Source organism: Haliotis cracherodii, unplaced genomic scaffold, assembly GCF_022045235.1.
Source record: "Haliotis cracherodii isolate W230 unplaced genomic scaffold, xgHalCrac1.p SCAF_6, whole genome shotgun sequence".
Classification (NCBI taxonomy): Eukaryota; Metazoa; Mollusca; class Gastropoda; order Lepetellida; family Haliotidae; genus Haliotis; species Haliotis cracherodii.
In genome coordinates, this window is record NW_027266319.1 from 56,031,886 (window position 1) to 56,053,986 (window position 22,101).

The 22,101-nt window shown below is 38.4% G+C and overlaps 1 protein-coding gene across 1 annotated transcript; it reads right to left on the minus strand.

Annotated features, from left to right (window-relative positions):
- Positions 1–18,328: 18,328 nt before the first annotated feature.
- Positions 18,329–19,551, minus strand: LOC139444860 (uncharacterized). Its single transcript, XM_071225851.1, has 3 exons — positions 19,413–19,551; positions 18,571–18,690; positions 18,329–18,387 (listed from the first exon to the last, which is right to left on the minus strand). Exons 1-3 carry the CDS (start codon positions 19,549–19,551, stop codon positions 18,329–18,331), a joined length of 318 nt encoding a protein of 105 aa, XP_071081952.1.
- Positions 19,552–22,101: the final 2,550 nt, after the last annotated feature.

A 22,101-nucleotide genomic window follows, 5' to 3' on the forward strand; every position in this document is an offset into this window, starting at 1 on the left:
TTTTTCGCATGGAAATAGTTTAATATACGTGTTTGAAATATTATTATATTTTCACTTAACCATTTAGGCATAAAATGAAATAAAAGGTGTAGCTCTATATCCTGTCTCGGAAACTATATAGCTTCCCTTTACCACAGGGGGTCGTCTATACAAACGTCCCTTTGGAAAAAGCCTGAAAACTTGGTGGCACATCTGGGAGCCTCGCATGTTTCGCATGGAAATAGTTTGAAATACATGTTTGAAATATTATCATCTCTTTCCTGAACCATTTAGGCATACAATAACTTTAAAACAGTCGCTCTATATCCTTTCTTGGAAACTATATCGCTTCCCTTTACTACAGAGGGTTGTCTATGCAAACGTCCCTATGGAAATAGCCTGAAAACTTAGTGGCACATCTGGGAGCCTCGCATTTTTCGCATGGAAATAGTTTAATATACGGGTTTACAATATTATTATATCTTTACGTAACCATTTAGGCATAAAATGAAGTAAAAGGTGTAGATCTATATCCTGTCTAGGAAACTATATAGCTTCCCTTTAACACAGGGGTCGTCTATACAAACGTCCCTTTGGAAAAAGGTTGAAAACTTAGTGGCACATCTGGGAGCCTCGCATTTTTCGCATGGAAATAGATAACAATACGTGTTTGAAATATTATTATCTCTTTCCTGAACCATTTAGGCATACAGTAACTTTAAAACAGTATCTCTATATCCTTTCTTGGAAACTATATCGCTTCTTTTTACTGCAGGGGGTTGTCTATACAAACGTCCCTATGGAAATAGCCTCAAAACTTAGTGGCACATCTGGGATCCTCGCATTTTTCGCATGGAAATAGTTTGAAATACGTGTTTGAAATATTATTTTCTCTTTCCTGAACCACTGAGGCATAAAATAACTCTAAAACAGACCCTCTATACCCCCATTTGGAAACAATATTGCTTCCCTTTAACACAAGTTGTTGTCTATGCAAACGTGCCTATGGAAATAGGCTAAAAACTTAGTGGCACATCTGGGAGCCTAGCATTTTTCGCATGGAAATAGTTTCATGTATGAGTTTAAAATATTATTATATCTTTACTTAACCATTTAGGCATAAAATGAAGTAAAAGGTGTAGCTTTATATCCTGTCTCGAAAACTATATAGCTTCCCTTTAACACAGGGGGTTGTCTATACAAACGTCCCTTTGGAAATAGGCTAAAAACTTAGTGGCACATCTGGGATCCTCGCATGTTTCGCATGGAAATTGTTTGAAATACGGGTTTGAAATATTATTTTCTCTTTCCGAAACCACTGAGGCATAAAGTAACTCTAAAACAGACCCTCTATACCCCCATTTGGAAACAATATTGCTTCCCTTTAACACAAGCGTTGTGTATGCAAACGTCCCTTTGGAAATAGGCTAAAAACTTAGTGGCACATCTGGGAGCCTCGCATTTTTCGCATGGAAATAGAGTAAAGTACATGTTTGAAATATTATTATCTCTTTCCTGAACCATTTAGGCATACAATAACTTTAAAACAGTCGCTCTATATCCCCTTTTGGAAACTTTATAGCTTCCCTTGAACACAAGGGGTCGTCTATACAAACGTCCCTATGGAAAAAGCCTGAAAAACTTAGTGGCACATCTGGGAGCCGCGCATTTTCGCATCAAATTACTTTAAAATACGGATTTGAAATACTATTTTCTCCTTCCTTAACTGTTTATGTGTAACATAACGGAAAAGGAATCGCTCTATACCCCCGTTTGAACACTATACAGCTTCCCTTTAATACGTACGCGGATCTATACAAGCGTCCTTCTGGAAACAGCCTGAAAACTTAGTGGCACATCTAGGGATCGCAGTTTTCGCATCCAAATACTTTAAAATATGGGTTCGAATTACTATGTTCACATTCCTTAACTATTTAGGTATAACATAACGTAAAAGGAGTCGCTCAATACCCCCTTTGGAGAACTATACAGCTTCCCTTTAATTTAACACGGGGGGGTATCTATACAAACGTCCCTGTGGAAATAGCCTATTAACTTAGTGGCACATCTGGGAGCCTCGCATTTTTCGCATCCAAATACTTTAAAATATGGGTTTAAAATACTATGTTCACATTCCTTAACTATTTAGGTATAACAGAACGTAAAAGGAGTCGCTCAATACCCCAAATGGAGAACTATAGAGCTTCCCTTTAAAGGGGCACTGATCTAACGCAATTCCCCGGACTGGTTGTTGCCTTTATTATTGTTTTTTTTTCCCGTGAGTACCCGGATGATACGCAACGCAACTGAGCGTGACCAGAGGACTGGGCTACCGTCTGCAAGGAGGCTTGGAATATAGTTGGAGGCTGGCGGCAATATTTGTTTTACGCATTTTTGCATAAACACTGATTGGGTAACCGTGATCTCTAAAGATTTCGACAAAGGGCGCATGTTAATTAATTTCTTCAGCCTAGACAAACAGACAAAAAGAACGGCGGAGCTCATCGGATCTCGTCATTTGGAAATACCCCAGATGGTTATAAATTAATACTAAAAAGGTATCCATGCAGTGAAAGCGTTTTGGGATTTCGGATTGCGTCTATCATACGATTACTACTCCCTTGTTGTCATCCACGTTTTCTCGTATAACCCTACACTTGTGTATTTGTCGTCATTCACTTGATGCTCAGTTAATGAATTTATTACAGGTACAATTAGTGGTAGCACCACTTAGATTACCTGAAGAAGGTTCCCATTTGGCATTTATTGTGTCTGGGGTAATTATTCAATCCAAATCCAGGTTTGAAGTGAGGTGAAATGTGTGTTATGTAATATGCACGTGGCAGACCAGCAAGAGGTGAATGATCAGTTGATTTACATTTTTTGGTAAATCTACTGATCGTTCCTAGTCATCAAAGGATTAACAGAAAATACGTTGATTGATTAATCACTGTTATCTTGCACAGTGGATATGTCAAAAGTGAGTGTTTACATGTGTAGGTTTACTAAAACAAAGACACTTATATCATTGCGTGAAGTGCCGATGTAAAAACAAATTACTTTGTTCATAGGGTTAACTGATAATACGTTGATTGATTGGTCATTGTTATCTATCACTCAATGGATTTTTTAGGAACCGTGGACGTTATGAAAATAGTTGTCACGTGGGCTTTCTCAGCCGAACCTTGAGACTTGACACCTGTGTGAAACACCTGAAACAATCCAAGTGATCAGTTGAGAAACGAACACGGGTTATAATATCCCGAAATGATATATATCTTTTAAAATATTTGATTGTTACAGAGACACGTGACATCGATTAAGTTTCTTTGTACAGCTGCAGACGAGTGGGATATTGTGTGGATATTCACGGTTACATTCCTCGAACAAGGAAGCTGCCTAAAATTTATACACATAAATTGGGTAGGTTGTAATTATGGTATTTGCATTTTGTTTTTCTTCATTTGCTGTAGCATTGAACCGATTCGTCCTTGTTTCTCTACGTCTTGGTTGGGAAATTCTTCAATGCGCGATAGAGGTTGTTTCACAGGTCTTTTCCTTTGTATTACCGTCAATTTGTAAAATGTGATTCTCTCAGGCAATTTATAGAATGTGTAAATATTTCATTTTGACTTAAAAAATCTGTCCAGATCGATTAAGACGATCAAAAGGGCCTACAAACATCACAACAGATTATTATGTAGGATTAGAAGCCAAACAACATAGAAATGTACTTTTCAACGTTACATTTTCAGTCTCTTGGTGATGACATAAAACATGAAAATGTTTGGAATTCGTTATCATAATAATACAGATGGAAATGTTTTTCAGTCCCTTTGTAAAATAACTGAATATTTAGGCGTTTAATAAATTTGAAAATGTTACACATTTTGACGGTAAAAAAATATACACACTATAAAAAAAGCAATGCTCAGGTGAAATATTTACTTTGTGTTGCAAGTCAAAATAGTGTAAACGAAAATCGCAAAATTACCAAGCAAGTGACTTATCAAAACTTCGTCACCATTACCGATGCTACCCACAAACATACCTACATTTCCTTATTATCTCGAAAACTGTATTTCATTTTGTTGATCAATGTGACCATACGCCCTTTTTACTACCCATAAAAGTGACTAATGCGCTTACGAATGGCGCAGCAGAGGTCGCGAACTAGTCTAGATTTCTGCTATACATCCGGGTACTCACTTGGAAAAAACAATAACAAAAGCAACAACCAGTCCCGGGGAATTGCGTTAGATCAGTGCCCCTTTAACACGGGGGGTTATCTATACAAACGTCCCTATGGAAATAGCCTGAAAACTTAGTGGCACATCTGGGAGCCTCGCATTTTCGCATGGAAATAGTTTAATATACATGTTTGAAATATTATTTTCTCTTTCCTGAACCATTTAGGCATACAATAACTTTAAAACAGTCGCTCGATATCCTATTTTGGAATTTTTATAGCTTCTCTTTAACACAGGGTCGTCTATACAAACGTCCCTATGGAAATAACCTGAAAACTTAGTGGCACATCTAGGAGCCTCGCATTTTTCGCATGGAAATAGTTTAATATACGGGTTTAAAATATTATTATATCTTTACTTAACCATTTAGACATAAAATGAAGTAAAAAGTGTAGCTCTATATCCTGTCTCGGAAACTATATAGCTTCCCTTTACCACTGGGGGTCGTCTATACAAACGTCCCTTTGGAAAAAGCCTGAAAACTTAGTGGCACATCTGGGAGCCTCGCATTTTTCGCATGGAAATAGTTTGAAATACGGGTTTGAAATATTATATACCTGAGTCTTATTGAGAGTATATTGTGATATGCCCTGAGTATGTAGAAGTTGGACGATATCACAACATTATGAAAGATCTTAGATACTGTGGTTATTGTCAAGCTAGAAGTGTTAACATACTTGAAGATGAATATCATTTTCTATTAATATGTCCCAAATATAAAGATATCAGGGTAAAATGTATACATAAATACTATTGGGAAAGGCCATCTGAATTAAAACTAGTTAGCCTGCTACAAACAAGTTGTAAAACACAACTGTTATACATTTCTAAATATATTAAATCCTTCTTACAGTAAAGATGAAATCGTGTCCTTCCTCCATTGTCAATATATATTTTTGTTGTATCTGTTATACGAGTGGCTGAAGTCCAAGTCATTTTCATGAATAAATACGTGGTCTGTTCTGTTAAAGGCTGACCACTGTCTAAGTTTCCAACATCTGTAGCTAGCTGGTGTTAGCACTCTTATCATGCAGCAGGATGCTCCTTGTTTATACGTATCAGTTAGCCCTGTCAACTCCAGGAACTTCACTCTTACATAAGGTCAACTGCTGGCCCCCTTCCGGGTTTCAGGTAGTATAGTACCAGGCCAAATGCAAGAAATGTGCTTATCTTTTAGGATCTCACAGAAGCACTAAATGTGTCATTCAGTTATTGCTGTGACATCTCTAACTCCCTGGAAACTCCTCTAGGATCTGGAACTTGCCACGGAAAGTATCATGTTACAATAAACAAACAAGTCCCCTAACAGACCCTATAAAGAAAGGGTCTAGAAAGTCTAGACTTTTTGTTTCTAAAAATGAAGAAATTCATTCTGGAATTAAGAAAGGGCTACCGAACATCAAGTAATGTATTTGTTCATAAAATATTTATTTAATAGTTTCAACAAAATGTAAAAAGAAAAAAGTATACACTTGCTTTGTAGACTTTCAAAAGGCCTTTGATTCCGTTGACAGAGCACTACCCCTAACAAGTCTATTTCAAATAAAAAGTCAGGAAATAGCTCTTAAAAAGTGAAAATTGACGAGGGCATTTAACAATCCTTTAAATCCAACATCGGCATAAAACATGGGTGAATTTTGTCTTCCACATTATTTGATATATTCCTCAATGATCGTCCACCACATATCAAACAGGAAAATAAAAAAATAACACTTAATGTTTTAAACATTTGTCATTTGTTGTTTGCCGATGACTTCATACTATTTGTCACTTCCAAAACATCTGCATGAGTTATTTGATGGGCTAAGAGTATTTATTTTAACAAATAACCAAAAGATTAAAGGTGAAAAAACAAATGTTGCAGTGTTTGGCAAATCAAGTAAAATAGAAGAAACGAATACTTGGACCGTGGTTGGTACAAAAATTCTAGTTATGGATAGATATAATTATTTATGAATAACATTTGAAGCAAATGGTAAACAAAATAATAGCGCCAAACATACCTTGAAAGAGGGCTTAGGTCCTACCATAAGCTTCAGTCTACCAATAAACTACTCTGGGGTATAGAAGCAATCCCCCTAGTCTGAACAACTTTGATTAATTAATCCCCGAGAAACTGCTGCGCATATGTTGTAAATCCATGTTAGGTGTCAACAAAACAACACACAATTGGGCAAGGCGAGCAGAACTAGGATTCTATACTCTTTATGTACACAGTACTAATATAAATTACGAAATGATATCACTATGTTGGTTCTTCAACATAGTGAAATTCTGGTTCTGGGATGGGAAAACCAACTCAATCTATTCTCAGAAAAACAAAATATGTAAGTCTTTCAAAGAGACAATAAAGTCTAAATTCCACTCCCTCTTCAAGTGAGTTGGGTTTCACGCCGCTTTGAACAATATTCCAGTTATATCACGGTGTGTCAGTTCTATGTGAGAGTGAGTGAGTATGGTTTTACGCCGCTTTTATTAATATTCCAGCAACATCACGGTGGGGGACACCAGAAATGGGCTTCACACATTGTGCCCATGTCGGGATTCGAACTAGGGTCTTCGGCGTGACGAACTAAGGCTTTAAAGACTAGGCTACCCGACCGCCTCGTTCCATGTGAGAGGAAAGCCCGAAGTGATGCAGGTGTCAGACGTCAACCACTTCGGTGAAACCCACGAGCACGGTTGTCGTACTGACAAAATCTAGAAACATAATCGGGGCGAACCGGAATTCGAACCCACGATCATAGATTTCTGGCGTGCCCAAGGGACGCTCATTCCGGCACAGCGAATTGCTGCGCCTCGGACGACTGAGCCAACCATGCCCCAAAAGGCGCAAGAAAAAACTGAGGACATTCAGGACAGTTAAAAATGAAATAAAATTAGAATCCTATTTCAGTCACTGTAAAATAAGAAAATATCGAGTGCACTTTTCTAAACTAAGAGTAAGTAACCATAAATTAACTATAGAACTTGGAAGACATACAAAGCCACCCTACCCACAACATCAGAAACTATGTCGTACATGTTCAACCATTGATGAGGAAAAACACTTTATTGTACCAAACACACAAAAGAAAGAAATATACTATTTGGAAAAGTATCCACACAAAATGTAAATGTCCACAATAATGAAAACATATTATTTCACCACATCCTCTCAAATATTGAGCCATCAACATCAACTGCATATGTTTCAAATGGATGATGTCAAGCAATAGATTCCTCTTGATCAACCTATGACATCATCAAATCTGTACTGTTGATATTTTCTATACATTAAATCATTTCTTTGTGTTTTCAGGTATGTATGTCTGTCTGTATATGTGTATGTATGTAATGAATGAAGTGTGTTTTTTTCGGGAAAGGAATGTTTTCTGCAATGAATATCCTTTCAGATACAAATAAATCAGATCAAGAAACGGTTACATCCCATTAGTGAGACATCCCATTAGTGAGACACCCATTGTAAGACAGTGGAGTAGGTGGGATTAATTAGCTAACACAGCCAGTCTACCCACTTAACAATGGTCACAGCCCATGATTAGCGGATTAATTAATAAGAGTAGGCCAGTAATTCTGTTTGAATATTCTCAGGAAATAACTTAGTTAGGAGCTAGTAGGAGCTTACTAAAAATGTTGAGATGCATGTTTTGATAAAACTTACTTATTACACATATAAATGCCCCCTAGTCAGTGAACATTTCATGCACAATCATGGCAGGTTTGCAGCAGGTTGAGATCATTACCAGTCAAAGAGGTACTCTCCAGGTCCTCTTTCAGGGATATCTCCACTACAAGAACAAAGTAAGATAAACTGGTACTCATTGGCGATGTGCCGTTAAGACCTGCATTGGCAAATGTACAACAGTTGGAAATTTTGTTAGAAATTTCACTGTACACAACCACCCAACAGAAGACACCAGCAGAATCAAGTTCCTTGGCAGCTTAAGAAAGAGAGCAAGAGAAGAACCAACCACTCCTATGCCAGCCCTCTACAACGACGAGGTCTTGAGACATGATCCGGACGCTGCAGCTATATTTCCCTCCCTCAGCTCAGTCGGCAGCGCCATGTACAGACACCGCAGTCACACCATCCCGAAACTCCCTAAAACCAGAGCTGAAGTCGACATTGCAGCACCCTGGAGAGAGACCCATGATGGTGAGCGGTTTCTGCTTTTTGCCGACGGTGAAGAAGACAAGATGCTGGTATTTGCAACTGATGATCAGCTTAGAGTCCTCCAGTCCGCTTCCATTGTCTACATGGATGGTACTTTCTCCGCCTGCCCAGATCTTTGGAATCAGCTTTACATACTGCATGCACGGAAAGGAAGCATTACCTATTCCCTAGTCTACGCATTGATGCCTGATCGTCGGACTACAACTTACCAACGCCTCTTTGCTCAGTTGAAGGTCCACATCCAACAACTACTGAACCAACCATTCAACCCAGAGACATTCCAGGTGGACTTTAACTGGATTTTAATGGATTTTAAGGGATGGATGAATTAAAATGTTGAATTAAATAAAGTAAAAGAGGGTATCAAACATCTTGAGTCATTTCTTTTGTCTAAAATAAGACAAGTCCATTTTCATGATAGGGGTTAATTACCTGATTAACATGTGCAACCAGGTATGACCTTGTTGTTTTAAGGTGTCTCACAACTGGGCTGTCTTACTAATGGGAGGAGACCCATGAGGTTATGAAACAAATATATCCATTACAGTCCCTTCCAAGTCTATGGTATTTAGCAAGTCTAGATTGCTGCAGTATCAGGGTTTGTACAAATCTGCTGAATTCACAGGCCTTTTAATCATCAGTTAATCTCCAGCTGGTATTAGTGACACCACACCAAGACCTCCTGCTCTTCCCCCTGCCACTCGAGCACTGGCCAGACATGTGTGATTTTGGAGACCTGGTGACATATACGATCTTTGTATTTTCTTTACTTTTTGAATTGGTTGGCATTTCCGGTTAAAATTAATAGGAACATTGATGACTTAATTGCTTTATCACCAAAGAAAGCAAATATACAGAGCAATCCGTCTTCGGTTCCATTTGATTGATATAAAAAAATAACAGTCTTTTCAAATGACTTCACAAGTTGGCTTAAAATATTGTCCACTCAAGTTGCCTCGCATAGACATGTTCGACACACGTTATGTGAAGAACATTCTCGATGTACTGCTCTTTGAAAACTTTGCAGTCAGAAGAAATGTCTCTATCTTAGAACTTCCAATAAAAACGTATATTCTGTTCGATGCTACATAAAGCAAACTGCCATACAACAATCAAGTCTCGTTAATCCGACAATCGGCTTTATCCGACACTAATGATGGGAACCGATTAAATCAGTGCTATTTAGACCCGTTAATCCGACAGTCTCGCATTCCGACTCCGACACACCTAATTTGCAACGAATCACCGAAATCACTCATTAATCAGTCTCGTTAATGCGACACAGTGAATAGCTTACTCCGTGGTCATCTGCCATTTACTTCTATTTTAAGTGAAAGAATTAATAATTATCTAGAAAATAATAATTTGTTATCAGAATCACAAGGAGGATTACGATACGGATATTCTACTGTTGATTACATGTTCGTATTGCACTCCCTCACTGAATACCTCAGGACACACAAAAAGAAACAGTATTGTACATTTATAGATTTCTCTAAGGCCTTCGATAACGTTTGGTGCTTTGGACCCTGGCAAAAATTAATAAAAACAAATGTACAAGGTAAACGTTTCGAGATCATATTTAACATGTATCAAGGCATACAGTCGTATGAAAATTCATCGTTTTTCTCTAGTAATATCGGAGTTAGACAGGGGGAAAATCCATCGCGAATTCTCTTTGCCCTGTACCTAAATGACCTTGAAGAATATCTAAAACAGAAAATATGTAAAGGTATTGATGTTATATCGGAAGATGAAGTAGTTAGATGATACTATTATACTTTCAGATAACCCCTGTGACCTTAGAGAAAAATAATATGAATGGGTTTTTTTATGAATATTGAAAACAATGGAAGTTGAATATTAATAAAACTAAGCTCGTTGTATTCTGACCAAGAAAGAACAATAATGTGTTTAGGATAGGCGATAATGTTGTTGTAGTAGTAGATAAATATAAGTACTTGGGTCTGGTTTTTAAACGAAATGGAAATTTCCTAGCAGCCAAAATGTCGTTAGTGGCTCAAGCTAGAAAAGCTATGCACTTATTATATATTAGAATATGTAATCTTGACTTGCCAATAGACTGCCAGCTATTATTATTTGATCAAACAATCGTACCTATATTAACATATGGTTCCGAAATTTGGGGATTTGGTAAACTAGATATGATAGAAAAGGTTCACACAGATTTCTTAATATATATACTAAGGGTAAAAAAAACACACCCCACTATTTTTTATATTGTGAGCTGGGAATAACCCCTATAACGGATTTAATTAAACAAAGAATGGTGACATATTGGTCTAAGATAACTTATAATAAACCAACGAAATTGTGTACTGTTATGTATAATGTATTATTTGCAGACTCCTGTAACCATAAATAAAGACTATTCGATGGATTAGGCCTTAGCTTTACACGGACCCAACAATTCATGCCAAATCTAAACGGACTAAAATATGCTATTAAACAACTATCTTTGATCAGATTATCCAGACGTGGACAAGTTATGTAAACAACTCTCCCAAGGCAGTATTTTACCGAATATTTAAACATAAACTCCAGTTAGAAAATCATCTGCTGTCGCTACCCTGAAGACTCAGTATCCCGATTACTAAAATAAGATCCACAAACCATAGATTACCAATAGAAAAGGGGCGATGGGAAAATATACCGCGGGAAGAATTTGTAGTCACTGTAATAAACATGACTTAGGTGACGAATATCACTATCTACTAATATGTCCTTTTCTGCATAACTTGCGTAAGTCATATCTTCAAAAGAAGTATTTTACAAGACCTAGTTCGATACTACTTGATATGTTACTCAATACTGAAAGTTTACCTGAACAAAGAAAACTAGCACAGTTTGTAAAAGAAATCCTCAAGATGCTTAATTAAATGTATGAGTGTGTTGCAGTTAAACGTATAGTCTCCTGCCTCCTGTCACCATACATCTCCATTTGTACCTTCAATATGTCATAGCTATGACCTTGAAGCGAAATATACGTTTGTTGTTGTTGTGTTGGTGTTGCCCGCGAGTACACAGCCTTGTGTTTTGATGCGAGACGAGTCCGCGAGTAGCTGCATATTTCAACGGCTGCAGAGATAAACTTGCTCAACAATAAACAATTACTGCTTTGAAAAAACAAAACAGGATTAATCACATACCTAGATTACCTCAATCTCATAAAATCGGATACAAGTTCTCGCTACCACTGAGGACATCCCATTACAAGTATAGTGCAAACCGTAAATAACTTTGAAATCGTTGTCGGATTTTTTGAGAGATTTCTGGACATTAGACACTTAGCCTCTCTCAACTGCCCACGACTGACAGTGAGAGTGTGTGTGTTTGGGGAGAGGCGGTAGCGTCAGTAAATATTCCTGTCAGACACACTTTCAGTGGCCTGTCAGTGATTGGTGATAGCATTCTTTACGTGTGTTTTGAATTTACAGGCAATTATAGCTCTACAGATTTGTTTAGTCTCTGAAAATGAAGAGAGTATTTGTTATTAATATATTTCATAACTAATATTTAACAACTGGTTTTATCTATAAAATATGTTAATTTCAGAGACAAGATGTTCGTCTAAGACATAGCATGTCGTCATTGTTACGGTTTGTGGCTGTTTTAGTTTTGAGGCACACTCACCAAGAAAGGGTGATGACCAACAGTAACACACCGAGACACCAACCAATTCCAGATGGGAAACGAAGAGATTGTATAAGAAGATATGAAGATAATATGGAGTAAAAGATATAGCAGAATCGCTGCAAACCCCCCATCCCCACTCCTCAGCCCCAACCCCCCCGAGAGGTAAGCTATATAGTTTTCACCAGGTGGTATAGAGCGACTCCTTTTACGTTAATTTAAGCATGAATGGTTAAGGAATTAGAAAATATTATTTCCAAAACGTATTTTAAACTATTTCCATGCGAAATATGCGAGGCTCCCAGATGTGCTACTAAGTTTTCAGGCTTTTTCCATAGGGACGTTTGCATAGACAACCCCCTGTGTTAAAGGGAAGCTTTATAGTTTCCAGTAGGGGGTATAGAGCGACTCATTGTAAGTAATGATATGCCTTAATGGTTAAGGAATGAGATAATAATATTTCAAACCCGTATTTTAAACTATTTTCATGCGAAAAATGCGAGGCTCCCAGATGTGCCACTAAGTTTTCAGGCTTTTTCCAAAGGGACGTTTGTATAGACAACCCCCAGTGGTAAAGGGAAGCAATATAGTTTTTAAAAAAACATATAGAGCGACTGTTTTAAAGTAATTGTATGCCTAAATGGTTCAGGAAAGAGATAATAATATTTCAAACACGTATTTTAAACTATTTCCAAGCGAAACATGCGAGGCTCCCAGATGTGCCACTAAGTTTTCAGGCTTTTTCCATAGGGACGTTTGTATAGACGACCCCCTGTGTTAAAGGGAAGCTATATAGTTTCCTAGACAGGATATAGATCTACACCTTTTACTTCATTTTATGCTTAAATGGTTAAGTAAAGAGATGATAATATTTCAAACCCGTATTTTAAACTATTTTCATCCGAAAAATGCGAGGCTCCCAGATGTGCCACTAAGTTTTCAAGCTATTTCCATAGGGACGTTTGTATAGACAACCCCCTGTAGTAAAAGGAAGCTATATGGTTTCCGAGACAGGATATAGAGCTACACCTTTTACTTCATTTTATGCCTAAATGGTTAAGTAAAAATATAATAATATTTCAAACACGTATATTAAAATATTTCCAAGCGAAAAATGCGAGGCTCCCAGATGTGCCTCAGTGGTTCGGGAAAGAGAAAATAATATTTCAAACACGTATTTTAATCTATTTCCATGCGAAACATGCGAGGCTCCCAGATGTGCCACTAAGTTTTCAACCTTTTTCCATAGGGACGTTTGTATAGACAACACTCTGTGGTAAAGGGAAGCAATATAGTTTTCAAAAAAGGATATAGAGCGACTGTTTTAAAGTTATTGTATGCCTAAATGGTTCAGGAAAGAAAAAATAATATTTCAAACCCGTATTTTCAACTATTTCCATGTGAAAAATGCGAGGCTCCCAGATGTGCTACTAAGTTTTCAGGCTATTTCCATAGGCACGTTTGTTTAGATAACCTCCCGTGTTTGAGGGAGACTATATAGTTTCCAGGAGGGGGTATAGAGCGACTCCTTTTAAGTAATGTTATGCCTAAATGGGTAAGGAATGAGATAATAATATTTCAAACACGTATTTTCAACTATTTCCATGCAAAAAATGCGAAGCTCCCAGATGTGCCACTAAGTTTTCAGGCTATTTCCATTCGGACGTTTGCATAGACAACCTCCCGTGTTAAAGGGAAGCTATATAGTTTCCAAAACGGAGTAAAGAGAGACTATTTTAAAGTAATTGTATGCCTAAATGGTTCAGGAAAGAGAAAACAATATTTCAAACCCGTATTTTCAACTATTTCCATGCGAAACATGCGAGGCTCCCAGATGCGCCACGAAGTTTTCAGGCTATTTCCATAGTGACGTTTGGATAGAGAAAACCCCGTGTTAAAGGAAAGACATATAGTTTCCGAGAGAGGTTATAGATCGAAATGAATAACAACATGCAGATCAATTTTACAGGTTGGGAGTTATGCAAATGAAGCATATGACGTGACTGTAATTGTAACTGTAGACGTAACTGTAAGATAATCGTGTTTACCCTTGGAAATATATTTCTTTACCACTGTGTTGTATTTAACTTAGATTTTATGGTAATGTTGCAGTCATGTTTCATGTGTTGTTTCCAATGAAACTTTGATAATTGGTCACATTACATAACATTTGTAAAAGACGGGCATACAAAAGAACTACACAAAGGTCAAACTACTGATCCTTTAAATCCTATAGTAGCTTCACACGATGTTATGCTCAGTTGGTTTGTAAGATTATTTGATGAGAAACAAATTCATTATAACACAAGAACACAATGACAAAAATCTTTACTATCTATATGGCTACTTTACCTGTTTCATTTGGCACGCTTGGTGATATAATAGGTGGAACTAATTGAAGATCATATTGTATAATGTAAATGCATTCCCAGTCGGAAGTAAAGAAAGTAAAGACAGCTTCGAGATTAATTATCCTGCCGTCCTTGTCTTAATGAGTTAGGAGGTGGGAGATTTGTTCATGTGGACCTTCACTGAAGGAATTTCTTCTTCTTACAGACCCTGATACAAATATATATCAAATACAGCCCATGCAAGTCTATAATGTTTGGCAAGTCTAGATCACTGCAGTATCAGGGCCTGTACAAATCTGCTGAATTCACAAGCGAGCACAGAACTTGTAATTCTCAGTCAATCTCTAGCTGTCATTAGTGTTTAGTATTAGGATGTGGCGAACCTCACACCCCACTCCCCAAGACCCCACACTGAGACAAGACCTCTCGCTCCCGCTCCGGCCCTGCCAACTCACTCTGGCTAGAGAACCTGTGGGATTATATTGGAGACTTAGTGACATATATAAATTCTAGTTTCTTAACTTGTTTCATTGTTACCCTGGTGTGTAGAGAGGAGGATTTCTAAAGGTTTTACATTGCTGTGTAAGAATTGCTTATATTCTTTTCTGCTTGTAAGAATGAATAGGAACATGGATGAGCTTATTGCTTCATCACTGATGAAACCAAACAGAGCATACATCCAAATCAAAAGACAGTCATTGAAGGTATTTACATGGTAAAGATGTGTTGTTTAGCTCTCCAACCGGGAGTGGTAAATCGTTGACATTTGAACTTTCTCCCTATTTATACAAGGCAGTAGAAAACAGAAGCCATGCTACTGTCATTGTTGTGTCACTCTTGATCCCACTTATGAAGTAACAAACTGAGAAATGTGTGCCAAAAGGACTCATACTGTGTACCTGAATGATGTCGCACAGAAGGCAACACTGACGAATGATGACAGTCTTGTAGAGAAATTGACTGTCGATGACATAAGGGATGGATAAGGTCAAGTTGTTTAGCCATGGGAATCACACTAAATGCTGTCCCTAAGCTGGTACCTAAGCTTGCTCTCAAAATAGATTTCTGAACATTTGATACTTTCTGCCCTCAAAACTGCACCCCCTGCTTCCACTGGGAGGGTGTGTGTTGGGGGAGAGGTGGTGGGGGCAATAAATTTCCCTGTCAAACACACTTTCAATGGCATGCCAGTGATGGGTGATAGGATCCTTTACACTTGTTGTAAAATTCCAAGAAATTATAGCTCTACAGATTTGTTTAGTCACTGAAAATGAAGAGAGTCACTGGGCTCCTTTTTATTATATTTTACGATAATTGAACCACTTTTTTTGTGAACGATATGTTCATTTCAGAGACTATATGTTAGTCTAGTTCCGGGACCGCGCTGCAGTTTATTTGGAGATGTGGTATCAGATTACAAAAGTGCTGTCATCATTTGGCCTTGGATGTGTCGACGAGAGACTGGCGTTGAGCAGCCGGCGGGGGTGGGGGTGGTGTGTGTGTGTGTGTGTGTGTGTGTGTGTGTGTGTGTGTGTGTGTGTGTGTGTGTGTGTGTGTGTGTGTGTGTGTGTGTGTGTGTGTGTGTGTGTGTGTGTGTGTGTGTGTGTGTGTGTGTGTGTGTGACATCCAGAGGGGAGAAATACAATAAAAACGCATAATTGAATTCAAAAGAAAAACACTGGAACATGCATGCTGAAACAGAGCAGTGAACTAAAATGTAAAACTCTAGGTGGCTAGAGGGGTTGGTTCCGGGACCGCGCTGCAGTTTATTTGGAGATGTGGTATCAGATTACAAAAGTGCTGTCATCATTTGGCCTTGGATGTGTCGACGAGAGACTGGCGTTGAGCAGCCGGCGGGGGTGGGGGTGGTGTGTGTGTGTGTGTTGTGTGTTGTGTGTGTGTGTGTGTGTGTGTGTGTGTGTGTGTGTGTGTGTGTGTGTGTGTGTGTGTGTGTGTGTGTGTGTGTGTGACATCCAGAGGGGAGAAATACAATAAAAACGCATAATTGAATTCAAAAGAAAAACACTGGAACATGCATGCTGAAACAGAGCAGTGAACTAAAATGTAAAACTCTAGGTGGCTAGAGGGGTTGGTTCCGGGACCGCGCTGCAGTTTATTTGGAGATGTGGTATCAGATTACAAAAGTGCTGTCATCATTTGGCCTTGGATGTGTCGACGAGAGACTGGCGTTGAGCAGCCGGCGGGGGTGGGGGTGGTGTGTGTGTGTGTGTTGTGTGGTGTGTGTGTGTGTGTGTGTGTGTGTGTGTGTGTGTGTGTGTGTGTGTGTGTGTGTGTGTGTGTGTGTGTGTGTGTGTGTGTGTGTGTGTGTGTGTGACATCCAGAGGGGAGAAATACAATAAAAACGCATAATTGAATTCAAAAGAAAAACACTGGAACATGCATGCTGAAACAGAGCAGTGAACTAAAATGTAAAACTCTAGGTGGCTAGAGGGGTTGGTGGTGGGGAAATTAAAGGAAACATTATTCAGGAGCTTTCAACTGTTTGGAGAATATTTTTAAAAGAGTTCAATTTAACTATATACCCTATATTTATTCTATATATAGGCTTTCTTTGTCAAACTCCTCTCACGGCAGCATTAGAAATTGGCACTAGTCCTATAGTCCTTGCTAAATTGCCCAATGGTAAAGGTATCATTAGGACTAGTAGAAGTTGGCCTTTTTAAGGGTTTTGTTATATGCTATCATCATAAGGACTAGTGGAGGAAAACTGATAGTTTCTAACCATGCACGGTATTTACTTTCGAAACAGGGTGTTATATACTACCTAAAAATAATGTAACATATGAATAAGTTTAATATATGTGAATAAGTACTATAATAAGACACAAAAAATGTTATCAATGCTTTGGGAAAAGCCTGTGTAAGTCTATGTCTCCTGACCCCCGGTTCTATCAGATAAAGGACAGTCTCGCCACAACACAGCTGTTGCTGAAAGGGGATATAAACAATAACACAGAGATGTGGGTCAGCTCACTGGCACTTTTTACTGGCACATGTGCCGATCAGTGGCATGAGCCTTCAGCAAACCATAAGGCGACCATGCTTGTCGTAAGAAGCGACTAACGGGATCGGGTGGTTAGGCTCGCTGACTTGGTTGATGCATGTCATCGAATACCAATTGCGTGGAATTATTTTCATGATATTAATCACTGGATTGTCTGGTCCATACTCGATTATTTACAGACCGCCGTCAAATAGCTGGAATATTGCTGAGTGCGGCGTTCAACAACAAACAAACAATTAAACATCATATACCTTTCTCATCTCATGATGATATTATTTGAATATATTTTTTTTTAAACTGCAAAAGATGTCAGTGTAGAACAATGTGAACATACATATGCTCATGTCATAACTCCTTTTGAGGAACTACCTTTGCTGGTAATGTTGTACGATTAAACAAACAACAAACAAAACAAATATTGTATATCAGATATACTTGATATGATATACATTTTGCTGATTATGTTGTTTTACGATTGCAGATCAATATTATGTTGAACGAGATGGTGGCAGTGAACACATTAGAAAACAGATACAAGCATTACATATTGGATCACCTGTTGTCTGAAATGACACCTGTAAAGACGTCTTTAATGAGCAAGACACAACAAAGGTGATTGTTATAATTATTTATTGAAACTATTGACTTGTGGGAACACTATTCAGGAATACATCCTCGAAATCGCCTTCAAAGTGCGATGCCAGTGTCTCTTCAATAGAGTGATCTACAAAAGAAATACACTAGTGTACATCAAATCATATGATCTTGGCATATTTGACATGAAATTATTGCTGAAGCATACATTTTCAGATACAGTTATGTTGAACGGATGACGGTTTCTACTGTATAAAACGGATCATTGCAGTAAGATTTGCTCCACCTTACATTTGACTCACTGCTCCAAGTTGTTGATGCTCCTTGCGAACTCTTCCAAACTCACGCTTGAGTCTCCTAAATGGAGAAAGGTTGTTGCAGTCAGTCAGAATAAATGTTCAGGAGTCAGATTTATTCGTGAAAAGGGTCCACATTACCCATGAGAGTAAAAAAATACAAACATTTTACAAATAATTACATTATTTTAAAAGTAATAAACATTTCATTTGTATCAATGAAGTTGAAGGCGAAAGCTCTTACCATTTTCATCTGAGAACGAAAGGAGCTCCATGGCCGATCGTCTGTCCATTAGCGTCTCAGCTTCGGACAGGTCAATTGTGCCGTCCATGTTTGTATCAAGGTTATCCACATTACGTTTGCCTTGAAAGAAAATAGTCATGTTTGGAAAGATACAAAATGAAAGAACACGAATGCATTTTCGGGTAAGGAATATGAGATAGTCGTCACTTTTAATCAGGCTATGAGTATTGATATCAAATGAACATATTCATATACATCTACAGTAACATTCCAAAACATATACTCGTTTCCATTTCAAATCGTCATCGTATGTAGCTCTTCGGCTGGCTGACTAAGATTTACATCAAAACAAATAGCGAACACCATTCTGTCTCATTCTGTAGTGCTTAATGACATGATCACATTTTCATTATGTTCGTTTTCTAGAATAGACTAGTCCATGTAATATTTTCATACATTCAAAAACAATGTTCGGTGTCGGTTTTCGTTCAGCAATATTCCAGGTAATATAACAGTGGGACTTAAATAACTGGGTGTGGCACAGACAATCCAGTGACTTATATCATGAGCATCGGTCTACACAACTGCATGATTATAGAAAGCATCCTGTCGGTTACAATTTTTACACTGAAAGCAGAGTTGGCCTTTTAGGCATTTAATTTATTACTTTCATTTGAACCTGATGTAAAAGAGAGACGTTAATGTACTTGATACATCACCGAGTTGGTCCTACTACAGCCGCTCATTGTTCTATAACTTAAACCGTAACTCCAGTACAGTTTGGGAAAATAGAAGATACTGTATGTCAGGCACTTAATGAAGTACTCTTTGGCTTCACTCACCCAACAACACCCTGGCTCCAATCTTTGCTATTGTGCCAACTGTGCGCCATCTAAGGAACCGTCGTCTCCGTCGTCCCCAGGCATCAGACTGAGGGATGGAGACTATGGCCACAAGCAGGAGGACAAGGAACAAACGCATCTTGGGATGTATTCTGCAGTGAAAATAAATTGTTTTAGCGTGTGAGCGAGTTGGGTTTAACGCAGCTATTAACAGTTATATCACGGCGTGTCAGCTTAATATGGGAGGGAAGGCCGCAGTGATGCAGGTTTTAGACGTTTACCACTTCGGCGAAACCCACGAGCACGGGTATGGTGCTGACAACCCTAGAAACATAATCGGGGTGAACCGGGATTCAAACCCACAATCTGGCGTGCCCAAGGAACGCAACTCAGCACCGCGAATTGCGGCGCCTGAGACGACAGAGCCCCCCGTGCCCCACTGAATTGTTTTAAGAAGCTGCATTCTCATGTGGGTGTGATTATTGTTGCTGATTGCCTTATGAAACGCTGATTGCTTAAGATGTAATGGGTTTGACGACTGACTATCATTACAAACAATTAAATCCTCAGTTAAATCCACATTTTGTAACCAATGCCAACTGAAATGATAAGTTACACGTAAACTAATCAGACAGATAGTGCATAAAGTATTACTCACCAGAAGGACACGAGACAGGTCACAGTTGTTATGAATGTCGTGTCCCTGGTATTTATACATTCTTTCCGTTCATCAACCCGTGAAGTAAATCTGTTGCCAAATTATAAGTGCCTGTTTGACAGAAACGTGCAAATGTAAATATGAAAAGAGATAAGTATCTACTTAGTCCACACCTCCTAATTGTTGGGTTGGGTATGAAGGGTGTTTGTGTGTGATGTTGATTAAATGGCCATTTTATATTCTTGGGGTGATGGGGGTAACAAGTGGAAAAAGATTTGAAGAAATTACAGTTACGGAAGTGATGTATTATATGCACAACAATAGCCTCGGGTACATATTGGAAAGACTAACTTACGAGCTGCGACGAATTACGGATTCTGTGTCCCCAAGCGTACCTGTTTTGTAGGTTTCAAGCCATGGCGATATGGTATATATATGTTTGTGAATACAAGTAGGAATAGAAAAATGCTTCGATCGTGATTCATAGGTTCTCAGAGAATGAACTCTACAATATTCAATGAGAAAGAAATTAGTTTAAACAAAGAGATCATGCATTTTCCACAGTTAAGTAAACTACCCTAATTTGATATCACCTTTCTTGTTGACCTTTCCTCTGTGATATATGTTAAAGTGATTGACAGATGTGACAGCAGCTTAACCAAAGTGGCCAGAGGACGCCCCACCGAGACAATATCTGTAAAGTGCGCTTATACATTAAATTCAATTGACCCGTGACCCAGTGGTATTTTCATAATGCGTCAGGTGTTTTGATGGCTTCCAGTGTTTGCTGAATGGAAAATATATTTTTCTCAGAGATGGCCATATACACCACTGGTTCACAAATATTAGAAGTTGTAGCAATATACGGCACCTGATATAAAACCTTACGTGGGACGTATAAAATCACATATACCACGTGTGATAATGTCACAACGATTATATCTTACTTCCCTGTTTCAATCGGCCATTGTAAAAGAATTGAAAACAGATAGAAAACAGCTGTTCGAATGAGCTGAGGTATTTCAACCACATCGTGACGAGGTACTGTTAGATATTTATAACGAGAGAGGGGAGAGAGAGAGAGAGAGAGAGAGAGAGAGAGAGAGAGAGAGAGAGAAAGAGAGAGAGAGAAAGAGAGAGAGAGAGAGAGAGTATACATTGATAACATACAACGCAATATGAAAACGGACAGGAGATTACCAAACAATTGGCCCAAAACATGCAGCCTGTTTCCTTCATAGCGGGGTATACAGGATTTACATAAGTGTTCCTACAAGTAAAAGGTTTCAATATATCGTTATAACAATCACCTTTGTCATGCCTTGCACATTAGATGTCTTAACAGCAGGTGATCCAATATGTCATGCTTGTAACAGATTTGCAATGTTTCATTGCCACAATCTCCTTCAAGATATGGATCTGCAATCGTACAAAAACATTATCAGCAAAAGTTGTTCCTCAAAGAGTTATGCCATAAGGGTATGGATGTTCGCATTGTTTCACATTGAGATCTTTTGTAGTTTGTTTTCGAACATATCTAAAAAATATCATCATTAGATGAGACGAGACCCCTGTGAAGATCCAGGGTAGAATAGGTCTTCTCAACCCATGCTTCCCGTACAAGGCGGTTATGCTTGTCGTAAGAGGCGACTAACGGAATCGGGTGGTCAGACTCGCTGACTTGGTTGATGCATGTCATCAATCCCAAAAGCGTGGATCGATGCTCATGATTTAAATCACTGGATTGTGTGGTCCAGACTCGATTATTTACAGACCGCCGTCAACAAACCAACAACAACGACAACAACTCAACATGATACATTAAAATCATCAACAATTAATGACCCATCAAGAGAGCCATTTACAACCTTAGGTCATCTATTTATTTAACGTTACCTATTATATGCTACCTTGCGGGACACCCTGATTGTAATGGTAAATATCAGACAAGGCGGAACCCATTTGTTCCTGGAAAGGCCCCATCTCATTCAGATCTTTTAAAATTCCATATTTCCAGATAGTATCATAAGC

Bases quoted from the DNA above. Each gene is read 5' to 3' on its own strand.
- LOC139444860 (XM_071225851.1), bottom strand. From the start codon at position 19,551: ATGCGTTTGTTCCTTGTCCTCCTGCTTGTGGCCATAGTCTCCATCCCT. The intron at 18,691-19,412 runs GTGAGTGAAGCC...TTTTCTTTCAAG, and splicing joins TGGAGCCAGGGTGTTGTTGG to GCAAACGTAATGTGGATAAC. The intron at 18,388-18,570 runs GTAAGAGCTTTC...TTCTCCATTTAG, and splicing joins TTCGTTCTCAGATGAAAATG to GAGACTCAAGCGTGAGTTTG.